The 19768-nt window shown below is 42.4% G+C and overlaps 1 protein-coding gene across 1 annotated transcript in view; it reads right to left on the reverse strand.

Moving 5' to 3' along the window:
- The window catches only part of MTRF1L (mitochondrial translation release factor 1 like), a 21190-nt gene extending 3261 nt beyond the window's left edge, over positions 1 to 17929 (reverse strand). Inside the window, exons 1-5 of the mRNA XM_075924472.2 lie at positions 17514 to 17929; positions 15821 to 15900; positions 10140 to 10323; positions 4692 to 4855; positions 2177 to 2294 (exon numbers count right to left, since the gene is read on the reverse strand). Coding sequence (XP_075780587.2) covers positions 2177 to 2294; positions 4692 to 4855; positions 10140 to 10323; positions 15821 to 15900; positions 17514 to 17820 — 853 coding nt within the window. The 5' untranslated portion in view covers positions 17821 to 17929. The remainder of the gene's footprint in view (positions 1 to 2176; positions 2295 to 4691; positions 4856 to 10139; positions 10324 to 15820; positions 15901 to 17513) is intronic.
- Positions 17930 to 19768: the final 1839 nt, after the last annotated feature.

The raw sequence follows: 19768 nt of genomic DNA on the forward strand, positions 1-19768 counted from the left end.
AATCTTATCATCTATGTTTTGTATAATCTTGATTAAAGAAATTTTCTTTAAAGAGAGGCCAAAGAAGCTGCAGTAATCAATGTGGGAGGTTCAGGGCCTAAACAATTATTAGAGCACCACACATATATGATCTTCCACCATAAAAAGACATGATCCCCATCCTGAAAGCTTACAGTCTAAGTTAAACAAGGAGAAGGAGGTGTGAGAAATGAATATCAAGACAAGAAATACACTGAAGGAAACAGAAATCAGAATCACCAAATAAACTACAGTCCTCAAAACTGGCATAACTGAGCAAATGTTGAAAGAGACTGAACCAAGATAAGCCAGAAAAATGGGATGAACCTGAAACAGGATTGCTTCTCAATGAACCTTACACAAAAGAGATAAAACGGAGAAATTTGGTGTAGTGCCGTGTTTTGGCATAGCTAACCCAATGTTTAAGGTTTGAAAACTAGAAGACTATAGTATTGAAAACCAAATTGAGTATAGCCCTTTTTGTTAAAACATAGTAATTAATGTGTTTATAGGGATGAAGAAAAAAACCACACTAAATGGAATTCCTTTTTTAAAAATAATTACTAAAATTAACTAAAAATAACACTGTTTTTGAAAAATAGAATCATTTCCATGAAGTATGTACATTTTCCCTTTATTTTAAAAAAATATTGACTTATGGATCTGAGCATTGCTGGGTAAATTTGCTAGTTGTGAATAAAAAGTGAGAATGGTTTACATGAACTGGAGTGTTAAAAGGAGGTGGTCTGCAAAACTGTGACCAGGAGAGTTAGGAAAACATTTGAGATGGAGACTCTTTTGTTCTCATGGTTTTGGAATACATTAGAGTTATATCAAACAAAACAGAAATTGATTTGCATGATAAAATTATCATTGCTAACTAAGAAGAGGTAAATTCCACGTACAGGCAGTCCCCGAGTTACGCGGATCCGACTTATGTCGGATCCGCAGTTACGAACGGGGCCCTCCCTCTTCCTGGTCTCCAGGAGACCAGGGAGAGGAAGCAAAGCGGCGGAACACGTGGGCAGCGGACAGCCCAGACGCGTCTGGACTGTCAGCTGCCCGCGTTCTCCGCGGCTTTGCTCTGCTTTGCTCTGTCCGCTGCCTGCGTGTTCCGCCGCTTTGCTCCCCGTCCCCCTGGTCTGCAGACCAGGGGGACGGGGAGCAAAGCAGAGCAAAGCTGCGGAGCACGCGGGCAGCTGACAGCCCAGACGCGTCTGGGCTGTCCACTGCCCGCGTGTTCCGCTGCTTTGCTCCCCGTCCCCCTGGTCTGCAGACCAGGGGGACGGGGAGCAAAGCAGAGGAAAGCCGCGGAGCCTGGGGTTCTTAAGTTGAATCTGTATGTAAGTCAGAACTGGCGTCCAGATTCAGCCGCTGTTGAAACTGATCAGTTTCAGCAGCGGCTGAATCTGGACGCCAGTTCCGACTTACATACAGATTCAACTTAAGAACAAACCTACAGTCCCTATCTTGTACGTAACTCGGGGACTGCCTGTATAGAGTACTTCCATACTCAAGCAAATCATTGTCCTAATAGTCTTACCTTTTTGGAAGAGCTACTTCTCGTTATATGTGAAATTTACTAAACACAAAAAGTGATAAGTTGTAATCAATTGGCTCCCCTCATCCCGAAAGCAGACATTTATCCCAATGCACCTCCATCTTCAGTTCTAACATACTAATAATTTACTACCAAACCCCATGAAACAGAAGCCACCAGGTGTGCCAAAAGGGATTGTGGTTTTGTGATGTAGAGAAATATCCACTGAGATCTACATTTGGATATAGTTTTATAAAGTTTGCAGAAACAACCATTTATTTCACTGACACTTTCTGAAATCCTTATCCTATTAGGATTTTACAATATAAAGTTACATAATTTTTGTATTCCAGCTCTTAAAAAGAGTTTGAAGTAGGAGAAGAACACAGAATTATTCAGCTTTATGATCTTTCACTCTGAGAAGATATCTGCATTTTAGTTATGACTAGGGGGCTTCTTCCTGCTTCCTACGCTTGCCTCCCCCCTACTCTCTACACTCGCCAACCGCAAGCTTGATGACATCATTCTGTCGCACGGCCGGAAAACCTTTTTAAATCTAGAGAGAAGAGACAATAGCTTTATACTGTGGATTATTTATAAATAGTAACTTGTAGGTACCTGTTGGAATATGAACTATCCGTACAGCACTGTCAGTGGTATTTACATGCTGGCCCCCAGCTCCACTTGCTCGTTTAGTTTCAATTTGCAAATCTTTAGGATTAATTATCAGATTGATCTGTGATAGGGAAGACAGAACAAACAAAAGCAAACCTCACACACCTCTTGTTCTTTTCTAGACCAATGACAATTATTTTAATATAAATACACAGAACTTTTTTAAACAGTATATTTCAGCAGGAGACCAAAACCATTTCAAGTTGATGAGGAGTGCAATGTAACAACAAGTTACAGAAAGCATATTACAGTACTGATAATCAGACTGCAGTGCAAACTGGAAGGCAAAGATCAACACAAATCTTTAATTCTCAGCTAGTTTAAAGTTGCTAACTCAGTAAAACTCTGATGAGAACAAAAGTCACAGAAAATAATTTTAGGAAGAGGAAAATATGATATATATAGAGAATGCATAGGTAAATGAAATCTCTAAGTTCAACATAGAATAATCACAGTTTTTTGCCACTGTGTTCAGGATGCAAGGCCACCTCTGATACACCTTTGCTGAAGTCCAACTAAGGAAGAACCAACATTTGGATGAGAGATTCCTGGCACATTTTTCCTTCCCTCTCTGACCAATTTGCATTCCCACTTCCCCTATACTAAAGCATTCTTCGGGAATTATTATGGACTTTGATTCTAAAACACTGATTTTGAATGGAGCATTTTTTTGTGTTTAGCAAACTTTTATTATAAATAAGGTATCAAAACTAAAGAGATCTTATTCCATACAAAGTAATTGTCCACAAGCTATATCAGAGAAGATCCTATTGAACTCACAACAGGAGGATCTGGAAGAAATCCACAAACACACACTATTATGTGTGCCCCTGCTCTCTAGCTTCTTCAGTCAGAAATATGATCATTAGGCACAACTTGACTTGGGATATTATATTAACCCCATACAAAGGAAAGAGAGATCAAAAAACTGAAAAAAGGAAAGATTTTACATCTATTCAATATGTCAAGTAATGGGGGTTGTTCATGGGAAAGAACATAAGAATGAACATACTGGCCCCTTTTCCGAAAGGGGCATGTTAATTTCACAGGTCGTAATAGGGAAATCCGCGGGGGATTTAAATATCCCCCGCGGCATTTAAATAAAAATGTCCCCCGCTTTTTTCCGGCTTTTAGAAAAGCCGGAAAAGAGCGTCTACACTGGCCCCGATCCTCCGGAAAAAAAGCCCTTTTCCGGAGGATCTTATTCCTACTTTGAAGGAATAAGATCCTCCGGAAAAGGGCTTTTTTTCCGGAGGATCAGGGCCAGTGTAGACGCTCTTTTCCGGCTTTTCTAAAAGCCGGAAAAAAGCGGCGGACATTTTTATTTAAATGCCGCGGGGGATATTTAAATCCCCCGCGGATTTCCCTATTACGACCTGTGAAATTAACATGCCCCTTTCGGAAAAGGGGCCAGTGTAGACGAGCCCATTGGGTCAGACCAAAGGTCCATCTAGCACAGTATCCTATCTTCCGACAGTGGCCAATGCCAAGTGCCCTAGAGGGACTGTACAAAACAGGTAATCATCAAGTGATCCTACCCCTGTTGCCCACCCTAGCTTCTGACATACAGAAGCTAGAGACACCATTCCTACCCATCCTGGCAAATAGCCATTAATGGACCTATCCTCCATGAATTTTTGAACCCTGCTGAAGTCCTGGCCTTCAAAATATCCTCTGGCAAGGATTTCCACAGGTTGACTGTGTTGCATAAAGTAGGACTTTATTTTGGTTGTTTTAAACCTGCTACCTATTAATTTCATTTGGTGATCCCTAGTCCTTATGGGAACAAGTAAATATCTTTCTTATTCACCTTCTCCACACTAGTCAAGATTTTGTAGATGTCTTTTGTACTTCCACTTAGTCTCCTCTTTTCTAAGCTGAAAAGTCACAGTCTTTTTAATCTTTCTTTGTAAGGCACCTGTTCCAAACCCCTAATCATTTTTGTTGCCCTTTTCTGAACTTTTTCTAATGCTAAGATTTTTTTTTGAGATGAGGTGACCACATCTGTATGCAGTATTAAAGATGTGGGCACACCACGGATTTAGAGAGGCAGTAAGATATCCTCTATCACTTTTTTAATGATACCTAACATTCTCTTTGTTTTTTTGACTATTGCTACAAATTGAGTGGATGTTTTCAGACAACTATCCACATTGACTCCAAGATCTCTCTCGAGTGGTAGCAGCTAATTTAGCTCCATATAATTTTGTACATATATTTCGGATTATTTTTTCCAATGTGCATTACTTTACATTCATCAACTTTAAATTTCATTTGTCATTTTGTTGTCCAGTCTCTTAGTTTTGTGAGATCCTTCTGAATCTCTTCACAGTCTACTTTGGTCTTAACTAACTTGAGCAGTTTAATGTCATCTGCAAATTTTGCCACCTCACTGTGTACTCCTCTCTCCAGATCATTTATCATTAGGGACAATTTATTATATTTAAATACATCTTACCTCCATTGGTTGGGGTAATATTGCAATAGTCATTGTACTGGTGTGAACACGGCCTTGCTTTTCTGTCTTTGGCACTCGCTGAACACGGTGCACTCCTCCTTCAAACTTCATGAGCTTGTATGCTTCAAGACCTACTATACTGGCAGCTGCATGTCTCAGGCCACCTTAAAGACAAAGACAAAACAGTCTTAATACAACTATCCTGTTCTAAATTAAATGCTTTAAATTGTAGGATACTAAAATGTGTTGTTGGGGAAAATATAGGAATGATTTATCAAGTGATTTATCTATTTGTAGTCTGAATCAGACTTTACTTAATTATAAAGTACCTCCTCATCAGTCAACCTTGCACATGCTAAATAAATAAAACCAGCCAACCTGTGTTCGATTCCTCAACATTCTGCAGCACTCCTGCTTTCTATACATGTTGTCCCATGTAGCTTTCAGTTTTGGGGGAAAAAATCAAGACTGCTGATTATACAGTGAAGAGGCAGACAACGTTCTGTCTTGACTGAGTGTTCCAATAGGAAATTTCCATAGGAGTTATCTTCTAATTATTTTAAAAAAGCAAGCAGTGAACAAGGAAAAATGTTTTAAATAACATCTTCAGTCTTGTTTATACCCAAATATGCAAAAACTCCCAAGAACAAAATTCCCTACAGGCTGTTTGTTAAAGGGAGGTTTGTCAAATTCATTCTGTGGAGGAGGCCAAATGCCATTTTAAATTATGCTTATGGGCCATGATGTATATTTAGAACTATTTATCCTCCTCTCACTGATATCAATGGGAAGTTTAAAAAAGAACATGAGTGGAATACGGTCTCTGTACAGTAACAAACTTATTATTTGTAAGTAATTTGTCATATTCAATATTATTTAAAGGAAAAAGTTGCTCAACTTCAGGATGACTATTTTTGTTCTTTGCGTCTCCTTCCCATCTTCCTTTAGTCTTCTTCCTCTCATCCCTGTTTTTATATTTATTTTCCTTCTTTCTCTGCATTTCCTTTCCTGATGAGAAGGAGGAAACATCCTCAGTTCCAAACCACACCCTTTCAGCAAATGAAACAGTTAAGGCTGACAACTGGAATTTGGAGTTAAACCCAATGAGATTAATAGGAATGGAAAGGTGATATCATAAATGTCATTCCTAAATCAGTATTCATGTTAGATTCTCTCTTCAAGGACTAGGCAGAATCTTTTGTAATGAAAGCCAAAACAGTGCAGAAACTGACAATGACATTTAGGTCACCAAAAACTATTTCACGGGCCAGATCCACCCAGTGGGACTGCTGTTTGACAACTGTAATTAAGGATATTGCAAACACTGCTGTTCTCTGCAGATTCTTAATATTCTATTAACATTTTCCTCACAAAAAAAGTAACAAGTAGTCCTGTGGCACCTTAGAGGCTAAGACTCTCTCTCTCTGACTCTGACTCTCTCTCTCTCTCTCTCTCTATATATATATGTATGTATCATGAGCTTTCATGGGCAAAACCCATTTCTTCAGATGAGATGATCTTGAGTGGACAAAAAAAGTGGACCCCTCAGAATAAGAGAGAGGGAGAAAAAAAGTACCTGACAATTGTAGCCCTTGCACTAATTAAACTAATTGAGGGGGTTGGAAGTGTCCCATACTTAGTTTTTTGATTGCAATAGGTGTTGAATGTAAGGAAAGCTGGTATTACAATATGTTAACCAGTTCAAGTCTTTGTTCAGGCCCAGGGAGGCAGTATCAAATTAGCATATGAAGGTCAATTCTGCAGTCTCTGTAGTTGGCTTGTGAAATTCCTTTGTAGAAGAATAGCTACTTTTAAGCTATTAATGAGTGCCCAGGAAGATTTGATTACATTAAGTCAGTCTGGAAGAACCAAAAAAATAAGAAGTCTATGTGCCAACTTTATTATTTTCCTCCCTACGACATTACAAAACCATCAGACCTATCTCAGTGATTTTTTTTTTTTAAATCTTGCCCCTACATGCCAATAAAAGAGGGTTTTATATGAATCTGTCACTTTGTTACCTCAATGCGTAATTAATCCTTATTATAGCTTAAGTGATTTGTCAGGATGTATCAGTTTACTATGTTAATGTTGTATGTTAAATGCACCACTAAATACAGCTATCCAACTTCAGTTTGGATATGTCTGTTACATAAGAAGACTTGCTGAAGCAGCCTGAAACTTTATCATATACTGTCCAAGCTAATAATTCTTGTGAAGTCTTTCACTTGTAAAATATGGCCATCATCAGACTGAGCAAAAGATTTATTGCAGTATATTCAAAGATTTTTGCTCAACTACACAGAATTTAGGCTTACTTTAATACTTTAAGCACATTTATTCTAATTAAGAAGCTAAATATCTCTTCTATATAGCTAGCTTAAGAGGAAGGTAGCTGATGATCACAGTAAAATATTTTGAAATCACACAGTCCTATATATTAGGAATTAAGGCAATGATTCAAATTCTCCCCTATCTTTCCCATGTCTTGACCCAAATGCTGTTTTTGTTTCCAAAACAGATTTATGTTAACACTATACAAGTCAAACATCTCACTTGTTTACTGTTTGGTGAGCCTATTATTTGTGAAATGTTTAAGAGCAGAAGTTCTCAAACTGTGGTCTGTGCATCAACAGTGGTTCACAAGTTCCATTCTGGCGGTCTGCGGATAGTTCCCTCTAAGGTGTATGCTTGGGCAGCCATACACAAGAGAATGAAAGGCCACTCACCTAACTGAGCCACGCACTAATTAGATGTTTGGACATTGGAGAAGATAAACATGTGAGGTGAGGTGGTGACCTTGGAGGGAATAGGGGTTAGGTGGGAGGGATCAGTGGGGTGAGGTGGGAGCCATAAGAGGTAAGCGGAGCATGGGTGGGCAGATTTGGAATGTGCAGGGCTGTGGCAGTCAGAGAAAGAAGTGACTATCTCCAGCTCCAGGGAGAAACAGCCCACCTTCCCAGCCCCTGCTCTGTGGCTGTCACATCAGCTCTGTGGCTGCTGGCACATGGGAGAGAGAACCTCCTCATTGCCAGGACAGCTTGGTGGCTGCCGCTGCAGGAGAAATACCCCTACCACCTTCCCAGCCTAAGCTCAACCCAATTATTCAGGTTTTATATATATATATATATATAGTGCTTTTATCCAAAGTGCTTTACAACAGTTAGCTAATGGTAACATCAACATTTAGAAAGATCATTAAGAGGTCCGCCATGACCCTCAACAATTTTCAAGTGAGTATCCAAAAAAAAAATTGTAGAACCACTGTTTTAGAGGTAATCTGCAACGATTGTGTATTTAATCAGAAGCTACCACTGCATGTGGCTCATAAAAAATAGAATGGCTATTAGTTAACTTGACATTCATACCTAAGGTACACCCAAAGGAATGCCTAATACCATCCTGTATTGTGACTTTGCAAGCAAATTTACTGGAAAACAAGATACGCTTGACAACAACAATCAATTTACTTGTGATAGACTAATCCTATCTGATGGATATCACTGAATTATACATTTTAGTATGTTTAAGCACTAGCACATGGGAAACTGATTAATCCAGGTATCAACATCATTTCTAGAAGGAAATTCTGAAATAACCTAACACTTGAGCATAGTCATTAGCAACTAGCAGTCCATCTTGTTCAGATGACAATTAGAAAAGAACTGAAGAAGACTGTAGCTTATTTTACAGATTTGTATTTTTCTAGGTTTTTTAATTCTCTTTACACAATTTAACTGTAGTAGATTGAATACAAGATATAAATGAATAAGTCCTATCTTTATTAAGATGGAGTCACCAGGATCATTTATGTCAGTTAGAAAATGACCTATATAGCTTACCAAAAGGATGGGTTTCACAAAGGAACCAGATCTAAATTTTCAGAAGTATAAATAAATGCAACAACCAATACATGCATACAAGAAAGGTTTGCCCATTAAAATATGGCCCTATAATTCCCAAAGGTTAATATTCATTTCAGTGCCAAGGCAAGACTTTGCACACTATTTAAGCATTTATCATAAGAGTTACATGATGAAATGGAGATCGCCAGGTTTATGTCATGACTCAACCTTAAAACTTACTTTCCAAGTGAATTTAAAACTAATCATGTTCTATTGAGTCCAGATTGGACCTCCCTGGTCCAGTACCCTGGGGACCTGAGTGGTCCTGAACCAGAGAGTTTGCTGGATAAGGGGAAGTGAATGCTCCCCTGATGGCTCCCACCTTATGACCTTGCTTACAGCTGCCAGAGTTCCCCTGCTGGAGCCATTTGGCTGCCGCCAGCCCCACTGGTGCGGGAGTCCCCTGAGATTCCCCAGCAAACACTCCCTTCCTGCCACTTGGCCCCACAGCTGCCAAAGATTCCCTGGCTCTGTATGGCCCTGCTAACATGGAACAGGGGTGTTCCCCAGCTGGGACGCTCAGCTACCCCGTCCCGCTAACACAGCGGGTTTCGCAAGGTTCCCTGGCCGGGGCCGCCTGACCACCACCGGCCCCCAATGCCGGGGCCACTCCTGCTCCTGCCATGGGTTCCACCAGGATTCCTTGGCCTGAGTATCCTGGTCTGCCATCTAAGGTGGCTAACACTGTGGGGTTCCCTGGCTGGGGTGGGGGGTTCCCGTTCCCCAATTCCCCTAATGCCAAAAGTTCCCTCGCCAGGGCAGGGGGCTCCCTGTTACTTGCCTTTCCGAGTCAGGGCTTCCCAGCTCTGCACTATTCCAGCTGGCCTTTAGGGCTCCTTGGCCTGTTCCTGGCCTCTAGGGCTCTTTGGCCCTGCGAGACCACAGATGTTGCCAAACCAGAGAGTCATGGATTTGGGATGTTCAATCTGAATATGCCTATCTAGTGAAAATTAGTAAGGTTTTAATGTACAATTATACTGAAACGAAACTTGAAATGGATGAGAAAATATATGGCAAAAGACTACACTTCAGATAAATTCAAGATATTTCAGCTTAGTTACTGCACATGATTTTTAATTAAGTAGTGCCCCTCCCTGTCTGTGCCAAATCACCCAGAGCAATGAACAAATATTCAGAATACAAACAGAATGCAGGTATTATAAAAACAAGATTAAATAGCTAAATAGATCTGTGTCCAAATCAATAAAATATGATTGAGAATGTGTAAGTGTGCCATTATGCAGATATCTTCACCCCTAACATTTAACTTCAATTCATCTTGATTTTTCTCAAGTAACACCTATTACATTGTATAAAACTATGGATTTTCTTCCTTTCCTTTACAAAACATTAGACATGCTATTTCATTCTCATAGTAATATTAAGTAAAATCTTGTTTATGTATTAAAACTGCTCCACTGATTCTGCTTACTTATAAATTTATGTGAAGTGCTTGTAGGGAGGCAAAAAAATCCTCATGTAAACAAACTGCTTTTAACTATACAACTTTTCAGTTCATGTTATTAGAGTATTAATTACTAACCTATTTCACTTGGAAAATATTCCAGTATTTCAAATCTCCAGTTTTTGTATGCAGCATATTGTTGATACATATCAAATATCTCTGCAGTGAACAGCATGGCTTCCTGTCCACCAACTCCAGCAGTTACTTCCATGACCAAATCACTGTTGTCTGTTTGTTCTGAAGGAACCAAATGAAATAGTATCTGTAAATACAAAAATTACAAACCTTTTTACCTGAGATTGTCTTCTCCTACATCTGAAAGCATACTCAAAGTATTTCATATGTTCAGATGTTATGGAAAGATCACAGATGCTAGCAATCATTTTATTTTGCAGTCTATTACAGTATCTCCTTAACATTCTCCAAGTAGGTAGTTTTCTTAATGCTCTTTCTCTGCACTCAATGTTTAAGCTCAACTTACTTTTTTTTGGATACTATAATTTTCCCCAGGCAATTCCCATTAATACATGAATGTATATTACTTACTAGAATTTATCTGCAGACTTCAAGAGACAAGTATCATTATCCTTTTTATAGGTAAGAAACTGAGGCATAGGTGAAATAACCTGCCCAAAATAATACAGTAGATCAACTGGAAGTCCTAGGAATATAACCCAAATCTCCTGACTTCCAGTATAATGTCTTTTCTGCTAAAACACTACCTTCCTGAAGGTTAACTGGAGTCAAATATATTTTTGCAAAGAGAAGGCTATAGCTCTTTGTGTTTGTGTGTAATGGTGGAAGGCTCCTTTTAAAAAGACCAACAAAGCTTATACTGATTTCCATAAGAAGCCTCTACCTTTGCAGATGAAAGAAACACTGACCAATATCTTGAGATGGAAAGTCTTTTTTAAACAGAGATCTTCTTTTATCAACTAAGTAGCTCCCTGACTGATAAAGTGCAGAAATGGATTGAGTAACTGTTGGATTTCTGCTTTTTTTTAAATCAGAGATGTGAATTTGTAATAAGTCACAGAAATTAAAGATACACTGGTACTAAAACATGAACATAAATAATTAATAGCCCTTATAAAACCATTTTAGGTGTTGGACAAAACCCAAGATTTACACCCTTGCCTGTAATGTTTTCCACCCACTACTGCTTGCTTGTACAGAGTACAATTTTCTATACTTCTTTGTTCTATCTGTTCTTCCTGTAAATCTATATATATTTGTATGCTTACAAAAAATAAATGTAGGAACCAACTGTCATTTCGGTGATGGATCAGCATGTGGCAAAATGAATCAGTTTTCTTTTGGCGACAAAACTCTGATAGCATTCACACTGCAATGATACAACAGTCGCGAAAAACACCCAGTTTTGGTGACAAAAAAATTCCACCTCCACCAAGGGCTTTTTTCTTTCCTCCTCCCTTTACTGTCATCAATCATGCAGTGTATATCATGGGAGGCTTTTTTTCACCTTTATTGAACTCCACGATGTTCCCACAATACCCAGCTAGTCACTCTGGGCAGTGTTCCTGGCTGCCCTGCAAAAATAATGGAGCTGACACAGTCATACCATAAGGTAAGGGACGCAATCTGTCAATCTGGTACTGCACCCAAGATATGCTGTTTTTAAAAGGTGCTGGACACACTCCACCTCCACCAAGACAGAGGACTTAACCTGAACACCTGGGGGGACAACCCCACCTCCACCAAGAATCCTGAGGATACTTCTGAAGGCTCTGAGTCAGCAGAAAGAGGACTTAACATGAAGGATCAAGAAGTAGAGCTGGATGAGGATGCGTTGTCGCCTGGTATGCCAGGAAGCCAGGAACAGTTCTCAACTCCAGAGGAAACGGTCAGTCTCCTACTTTCAGGTAGGAATAAGAGATCCTCCGGAAAAGGGCTTTAGTCCGGAGGATCGCGCCAGTCTAGACGCTTTTTTCCGACTTTTCCCCAAGCCGGAAAAAAAGCGGCGGACATGTTTATTTAAATCCCACGGGAGATATTTAAATCCCCCGCGGATTTCCCTATCCTGACTTACCTGCTTTGCATGACTTTTCCGGAGAAGGGGCCAGTCTAGACGTAGCCCACGTCTCTGGCTTAGGAGTGCAGTGGTGCGGGTAGAGCACAGATATGTAGGAGGCTGACTGTGTCTGTGAGCTGGCATAACCCTGTATGGCTACAAGTTATGTCCAAGCAGGATGTTGATGCACACTGAGATGTCAACTGAATCCTGTTGTGAGATAGATGCTCTGAAAACTTTGCCTGATATATTTATTGACTTTTCTCTCTCAAGTGCCAAGGCAGTGCAGCAGTGTTTCTCCCTCAACCCATCCCATGGTATAATACCATTCTTCAGTGCTGCAGGAACTAAAGCAGCACAAAATTGTGGGGTGATAGAATTAGAGCACAAGTTCCCCTGCTTACCCTCATGAGTGAGATATCAGCAAAACTGATATCTGCATGTGGGGCATCATTAGAATTATTTCCATGCAAATCTTCTGCATACGTCAGGCCTATGCTTTCTTAAGCCCCTATGCATCCCCCACATCCCCCTCTTCTCCTTCCCCCAAAACTCACCATATTCACAGTGCCTGCAGAGATGTATGAGTCTTCAAGGGCCAGTGAGAAAGTGGCTGCATATGTTGAAAAAGGTGCTTGTAACTGTAATGTTTCAACTTTGAGTCGGAATTTAACAGTCCCGATTTTGTTACATCCTATGTTGCAGATGAGAGCTTGAGAACTCAGAAAAGGTCCCCAGCTGACAGACTGTCAACTAAGAAAAGAGTAGTGACTCTTGGGGGATTATCTTGGGAGGAAGGTTCTAAATCATTCCTCAATTGAGGCACAAAAAAGGGAGGAGCGATGGCCAAGTGAAAGGCAAGATCGGAAAGATGCCACTAAATACATGATCAAGGTTGTGGAGGAACAGAGATGCTCACGTGTTTAATTAAGCTGCACAGTGAGCAGAGCCAGCCTTGACCTCCTCTGCAAGGCATACAGAATTCTTTGTCTATCAACTCATCCTCGGCACCCATACATTCTTTTTCACTGTCCGGGAATGCTCAGTTTCCTCCCTACTCCACTCCCCATCACAACTATGATTATAACAGCTAGATTTACACATGGTTGTGAGGCTTTACCCCAACCCAACTCTACCATTACCAGCAACACTGAGTCTTAGGTGAGTGGCCATGATTTGCAGTGATCAATAAAGACAAACATTTTTAAAGTACAATAACTTTATTTTCTGTTCCATAACCTAGAGCAAATTGCGCAGGCCCTTGGTACAGGCTGTTAAATCACTTTCATGGAAATTACTTGGGATGAAGAATGGAGTGCACCAGGGAAGCAACCGCAAAAGAGAGACATTTCAGTGCCGCTCATTGTCAAAGTGGTTCCTCAAAACCTCCCTGATGTTAATGGCAGCTCTATGGGATCATCTCACAGGCCTAGTGTCTAGCTGCTCAGACTGTACGCCCAAGCACTGTGCCTCAGTGCTCCACCTATGAGCACATATTTCACTCTTAGTTTCACACAAATCATGCAAACAACAGCATGCAGCTATAACCATGGGGATATGATCCTCCGTAAGGTCAAACTTGCCAGAGAGACATCCTTTTCAATCTGCCAAAAGCACATTCCATTACCATGTGGCATCAGCTCAGCCTATTGTTGAACTGCTCCTTATTGCTATCTAGGTGCCTCATGTAACGTTTCATGAGCCAGGAATGTAAGGGGTAAGCCAGGTCTCCTAGGATCACTATGGGCATTTCCACATCCCCCACTATAATCATGTGGTCTTGAAAGAAAGTCCTCTCTTGCAGGTTTCTGTACAGGCCAATGTTCCTGGATATGTGTGCATCATGCACCTTTCCAGATCACCCCATGTTTATGTCTGTGAAACATCCACCATTTCACAAGTGCCTGAAGCAATATTGAGAAGTACCCCTTCTGGTTGATGTACTATGTGGCAAGGTGGGCTGGTGTTAAAATTGGAATATTTGCACCATCGATTGCCTCACCTCAGTTAGGAATAGGGATGTAAAAATTAACCGGCTAATTGTTATGTGCAACCAGTTAACTGCTTAAACAAGGGTGGGTGGGAGCCGCTTCAGTTGGGTGGGGGCCTGCTACAAGCGATGGCTGGGCTGAGGAGGGATGCTTACTGGTTAGCTGGTTAACCATTGACATCCCTAGTTAGGAAAGCCCATCTGTGCAAAGCCGGACACTACATCATCCATATTTCCCAGAGTCACAGTCCTCCACAGCAGAATATGATTTATTTCCCTGCACACTTGGGAAAATGCAGCCCCAATGGTGGACTTCTTCACTCCAAACTGATTTTCAACAGATCAGTAGCAATTGGGAGTCATCAGCTTCCATACAGAAATTGCCACATGCTTCTCTACTGAGAGGGCAGTTCTCATTCAGGTGTCCTTACGTTGCAGTTTGGGGGCCAGCTTAGCACACAGCTCCAGGAAGGTTGTTTCATGTACCCTAAAGTTCTGTAGCCACAGGTCTTCATTCCATACCTACATGACAATGCAATCCCACCACTCAGTGCTGGTTTCCCTAGCCCCAAAGCAATGGTCTACCCTGTACAGGTGCTCTGTGACAGATAAATACAACGCCAGGCTGCTGTTGTCCATGTCATTCACAGCGTCATCCACCTACGACTCATCTTCCTCTGTAAGAACCTTCAACAGTAACTCTGGTGCAATGAGCGATGCCCTCCCGACACTGAACACAGCATAAGAGACCAGTAGAGAAGTGTGGGATCCATATTCTCACTGCAGATGCTGGAGTGCACAGCAAAGATTGACAGTTTTACAAATGGCACAAAACGGAAGCCCCTGGAGGGCTGGGAAACAAAGCAGTGCCTGATGGGTTATTTTTCACGGTCCCAAGATGCACTACACTCCATTCCGTTTTTCCACAGTGCTTAGCGAAGAAGGTGTTCTCAGGTACTATGGAATGCATACCCACAGAGCATTGCTCAGTCTGTCAACAAGGGAGCTAAAAATGTGGCCATAGTCTATTAAATGAGAAAGCCAGCGTAAATACACTTGGGTGACTTTTTTTGGCCACTTCTGCATATTGACATTATTTTCATCACCAAAACTTTGCAGTGTAGACATACTTTTAGAAAAATGCAATAACTTTTTAACTTGTGATTGTATACTTTCCAGAGGGAATGATTTTGATTAAAATTATTACGCAGATATCTATACAAACTAACAAGTGGGAATTAGTTGCACAGTTTAAAAATGTCTTTTGTAAAAGCAATAGCCTACTCTCACAGTGATCCTATGAATATTTGCCTTTATCAACTGATATAGGCCCTGTGTACATATGCAGTCAATCTAATTAACAAATTCTTCTGCAGTCAGAGAAAGGAGGAGCCTTATTAGAGTTTATAGTTTGAAATTCACAGCAAGTGATCACAGGGCTCTATAAATAAAAATAAATGACTTTCAGGGATGGTCTAAGGATATTTGGTCCATGGGAAGAATGGGTTAGATTACTTAAAGCCCCTTCCAGCCCTATATTTCTATAATTCTGTGTGTCAACTGTGCAGTTCTTCACTTTGTTTAAACATGGGATGATGTTTCATTTTATCAACTATAAAAATGAAAAACTAATTTGAATGAAGTTGTAAAATTATAAATGAGGACAGAATTTGACTCTCGCTCATTTAACATTGGCTAGTAAATTGATATATGATGTTACTTTACAAAGGACTATACCTGGCGCTTCAATTCAGTTATCTCTTCCTGACAGGAAACTATTTCCTCTTCTGCAAGCTTCTGCAAATCTTCATTCTCATCTGCAACATTGGAATGTGTTAATCCTCAACAGTTATGATTTACAATGTCATTAATCCTCCTCCCACCACAGCTGTATGATCAATCATATTTCTTACTGAATAAAGACTTATTTTGCTTGTCATTAAAGGTTGAAGAATTATATGTGGTAGAGATGAATAATTATTTTTAATACTGTTTTTTGGCATTGTCTGGATTAGATATGGGGAGACCCACCCTATTCAATATCTATTCCTGCTAGAAAGAAATGTCAACACTTACAAGGAGTTTATTTTAAAATTCTGTATTTACTTTAGGGATGTGAATGGTTAACCGGTTAACCAGTAAGCACCACACTTATTGGTGATGATTGATGCTTACCAGTTACAGTTAACTGTTGGGATGGGAACAGGCCCTCTGCATACCATGGGTAGGGAGCTGCTCCAACCTCGCAGGGCCTGCTGCAGGCAGGGAGCACTCCAGCCCAGCCAGAGCACTCCCCTCCATGGCGAGCATGGTCTGGACGGAGCAGTCCCCACTAGAGATGTTAGATATCATGTAAATGAATAGTCATGTAACCGCATGAATTCTTATCAGTTACACAAATATTTGATAGCTGCTGGGGGCAAGGGGCGGCAGCCAGTGCGCTCCTGGCCCTACTCCTAGGGAGTCCCCTGCCACCGAGCGCTATCAGAGGCAACAGTGTGGGGTGGCAGGTGGAAGTTGGTCCATGAGGAGAGCCAAAAAACAGCTCACTATGCAGACTGGCTGCATGCTGCCCCGATCCACTGGGGGTCCGAGCTCCGCAGGGATAGAAGCTGCTGGGAGGGGGAGAGGGCGGGCAGGAGGAGGCAGGGGAGGCCCTCGCAAAGCAACATCTGTCCCTGGTGGCCGGGGCTGTAATTGTTCAATGAATAGCATATGCAAGCACGTTTCAGCCCATCCTCTATTTGCAAATGACAGTTATGATCTTTTATAGTCTGGGAAAATATATAATGATAAATTAATTTTAGAGCTGCACACACAATAAGAGAAATGCTTTTAGTATGAATTTGCTAGCACATTTTAATTTCAATAGTGCAAACCTTAAAAAAAAATCAGTCTCCTTAAAAACATGAGTTTTTCCAAAAGTAATTTTAATATTTGCTTTCTGGTTATGGCACCTTTAAGGGTTCTCATGTGCAATGTTTTCCCTCTACATCCCTGAAAACTGGAAATTGTATCCAAAAAGTAAAGGTGTGAATCTCACGCTAATAAACACAACTGCAAGAACTAGCGCCCAGATGCCCAGAGGGCTGGAAATCCTAACCGAGACAGGACAGTCACAAGCCCATTTAACACTCACTGATATTGGGGAAATCATTTCCCACTGGGGACAAGTCTGAGTGTAAAGCACGCCGGCTATGACTGTTGAACTCCCTGCCTGCTCGCTCTTACTCTGCACCACAAGTGCCTTCACCTGAGCCACGCTCTGAAATCCGGAATTAACTCCCCACGGATCGGCCTGAGCAGCCAGAAGGCGCGTGCACGCGCCCACGCGCACGGCTCTGTCCCAGCGCCTGGACCGGTGGGCGGAGCCAGAGCCAGGGGGCGGAGCCAGGCGCGCTCTGCCGTTGGGGGGGGAGGGGAGTCTCACCTGCCAGCTCTTGCGTGTCCCGCAGCTCCTGCTCCTTCGCCCACAGCCGTTGGATCTGCGCTGCCAGCTCGGGGCCGGCCCCGCCCGCTGCCTGCTTCTCTAGGAAGCGGCGCAGCTCGGGCGCGGCGAACAGCGCCTCCCAGCCGGGCCGGGAGCTCAGCGCGCGCCAAGGCTGCTGCGGGGCGCGTCCCCCCCAGGGCCTGCCCTCGGCGGCGGCCCCGCGGCAGCTCCAGGCGGGCGGCGAGGCCGCGCGCAGCCCGCGCGCCGCGCGGAGGAGAGGCCGCGCGAGCAGCAGCAGCAGCAGCATGTCCCAGGCGAGGGCGCCTCTGCGGAACGAACCGAGGAGACTCGGGTCTGTCTCCGGCGCGCTCGGGTGTCTCACAGTGACATTCCGGAACGTGCCGAATGCGCTCGGGTCCCTGCAAGCTTCGGAAATACCCGGCGAGGTTCGGATTTGCGGTAGCGGAGTTCTGATTGGACGCCCAGGAAAAGGGGCGGGAAAGGAGGCGGACCCACGCCCCGTCACTCTCCCGCCGGAACTCTCGCTGCAGGCTGCGGGCATCCAGGAGCGTTCCGAGACAGCCCCTCGGAGATCGCCCTGCAGCCCTGAGACCCGCCGGGGTGCACATCCTACAGCCCCTGTGTGCCCCTCCGCGCTGCGCATCCTTGCAGCCCCAAATCGACCCCTTCTGTACCTCCCTTGCCACAACATCTCTATACATTGCAAACGCCTCTGAACGCCTCCCTCCCCTGCCTTACTACAGCCTCTGCTCCCCCATCTGTACATCACTACAGCTCCTATAGACTCCCACCTATACATGCAATGCCTCCCATCATCTCTACAGCCCCATACTGGCCCCTCCGTCAATTACTACAGCTCTTGTATGGCTGTTCAGGCCTGTATGCCTCCCATCAATATGTCACTACAACCTTTCTGTGCCTCTCATCTATACATGGCTATAGATATAAAGCCCCTGTATGCCTCCTTTCAACCCCAATATACCTCCCTTCCCTAATACATCACTACAGCCCTTGTGTCTTACTCCCATATATCTGTGTGCCTCCTGTACACTTCTGTACCCTGCAGCTCAAATATGCCTTCCCTACATTATTACAGCTGCTGCATACTTGTCATGAGCCCCCTGTATTCCTCCCATGCACCATTCGCTGTAAGTTGTGTGCTTGTTTGGCTGCTCAGGACAAATTCAAATGCCACCCAGCTGATTAGTAGAGTGCCTAGGTTTTCTGTTTCTATTAGTGGTGCACATTCACACATACCTCAATGCACATAAATTCTGCACATGAATGGAAAAGATTAGAGGGGACATTGTTTCCACCTATTCATCAGTTCAGTCCACACTATATATATTGCTTCACCTCTGTACTGTCCCTTATGTGCATTGCTTCAGCTCAATACACCTCCTTCCTAGTCGTCATTTCAGTAATCCTTGGCATTTCTCTTCTATATATTGCTTTGGCTCCTATCCACATCACTTCAGTCCTTGCATGGTATAGAGGCTTTGCATGCTTTGTTTTTCATGTTTCAGTCCAATGACTAGGTTATCCATAGTGATAGAAATGTAGCCGTGTTAGTCTGGGGTAGTTGAAGCAAAATGCAGGACAATGTAGCACTTTAAAGACTAACAAGATGGTTTATTAGATGATGAGCTTTCGTGGGCCAGATCTAATAAACCATCTTGTTAGTCTTTAAAGTGCTACATTGTCCTGCATTTTGCTAGGTTATCCATGGTACTGACAAGTCTCAGTCCTATGCTAGTTTTATTAACCCAGGTTAAAAGCAAAATAGAAACTCATCCCTTTGTTTTACCTTACCTGCAGTGAAAAGCTCATCCTGGATTTATGGGACATCCACTATATTAGGGCTTTTCAAAGTTGGGTTGTGGACCTGCCTGGGTAAGCCCCTGGTGGGCTACAAGCTGCTTTGTTTATCTAGCTTTCTGCTGCTCCCCTTGGCTGGAAATGGTGAACTGCAGCCAATGGGAGCTGTGAGGATCCATGCCTATGAATGCTTAGGTAAACAAAGCATCTTGCAGCCTGGCAGTGGCTTATGTGGACAGGCCCGCAATCCAATTTTGAAAACCTCTGCACTAGAGCTTCCACAGTTAGTCACTACTGATGATACAAATTGTTTTGTTTCTCCACAAACCATATTTGATGCTGCAGTAGTGTGGCTTTAGATCTATGGGATAATGATAATTCATTCTCCATTCTTTCTTAATTTGTGTCTTTCCTAC

Source organism: Pelodiscus sinensis, chromosome 3 (assembly GCF_052426305.1).
Source record: "Pelodiscus sinensis isolate ZL-2025 chromosome 3, ASM5242630v1, whole genome shotgun sequence".
Classification (NCBI taxonomy): Eukaryota; Metazoa; Chordata; order Testudines; family Trionychidae; genus Pelodiscus; species Pelodiscus sinensis.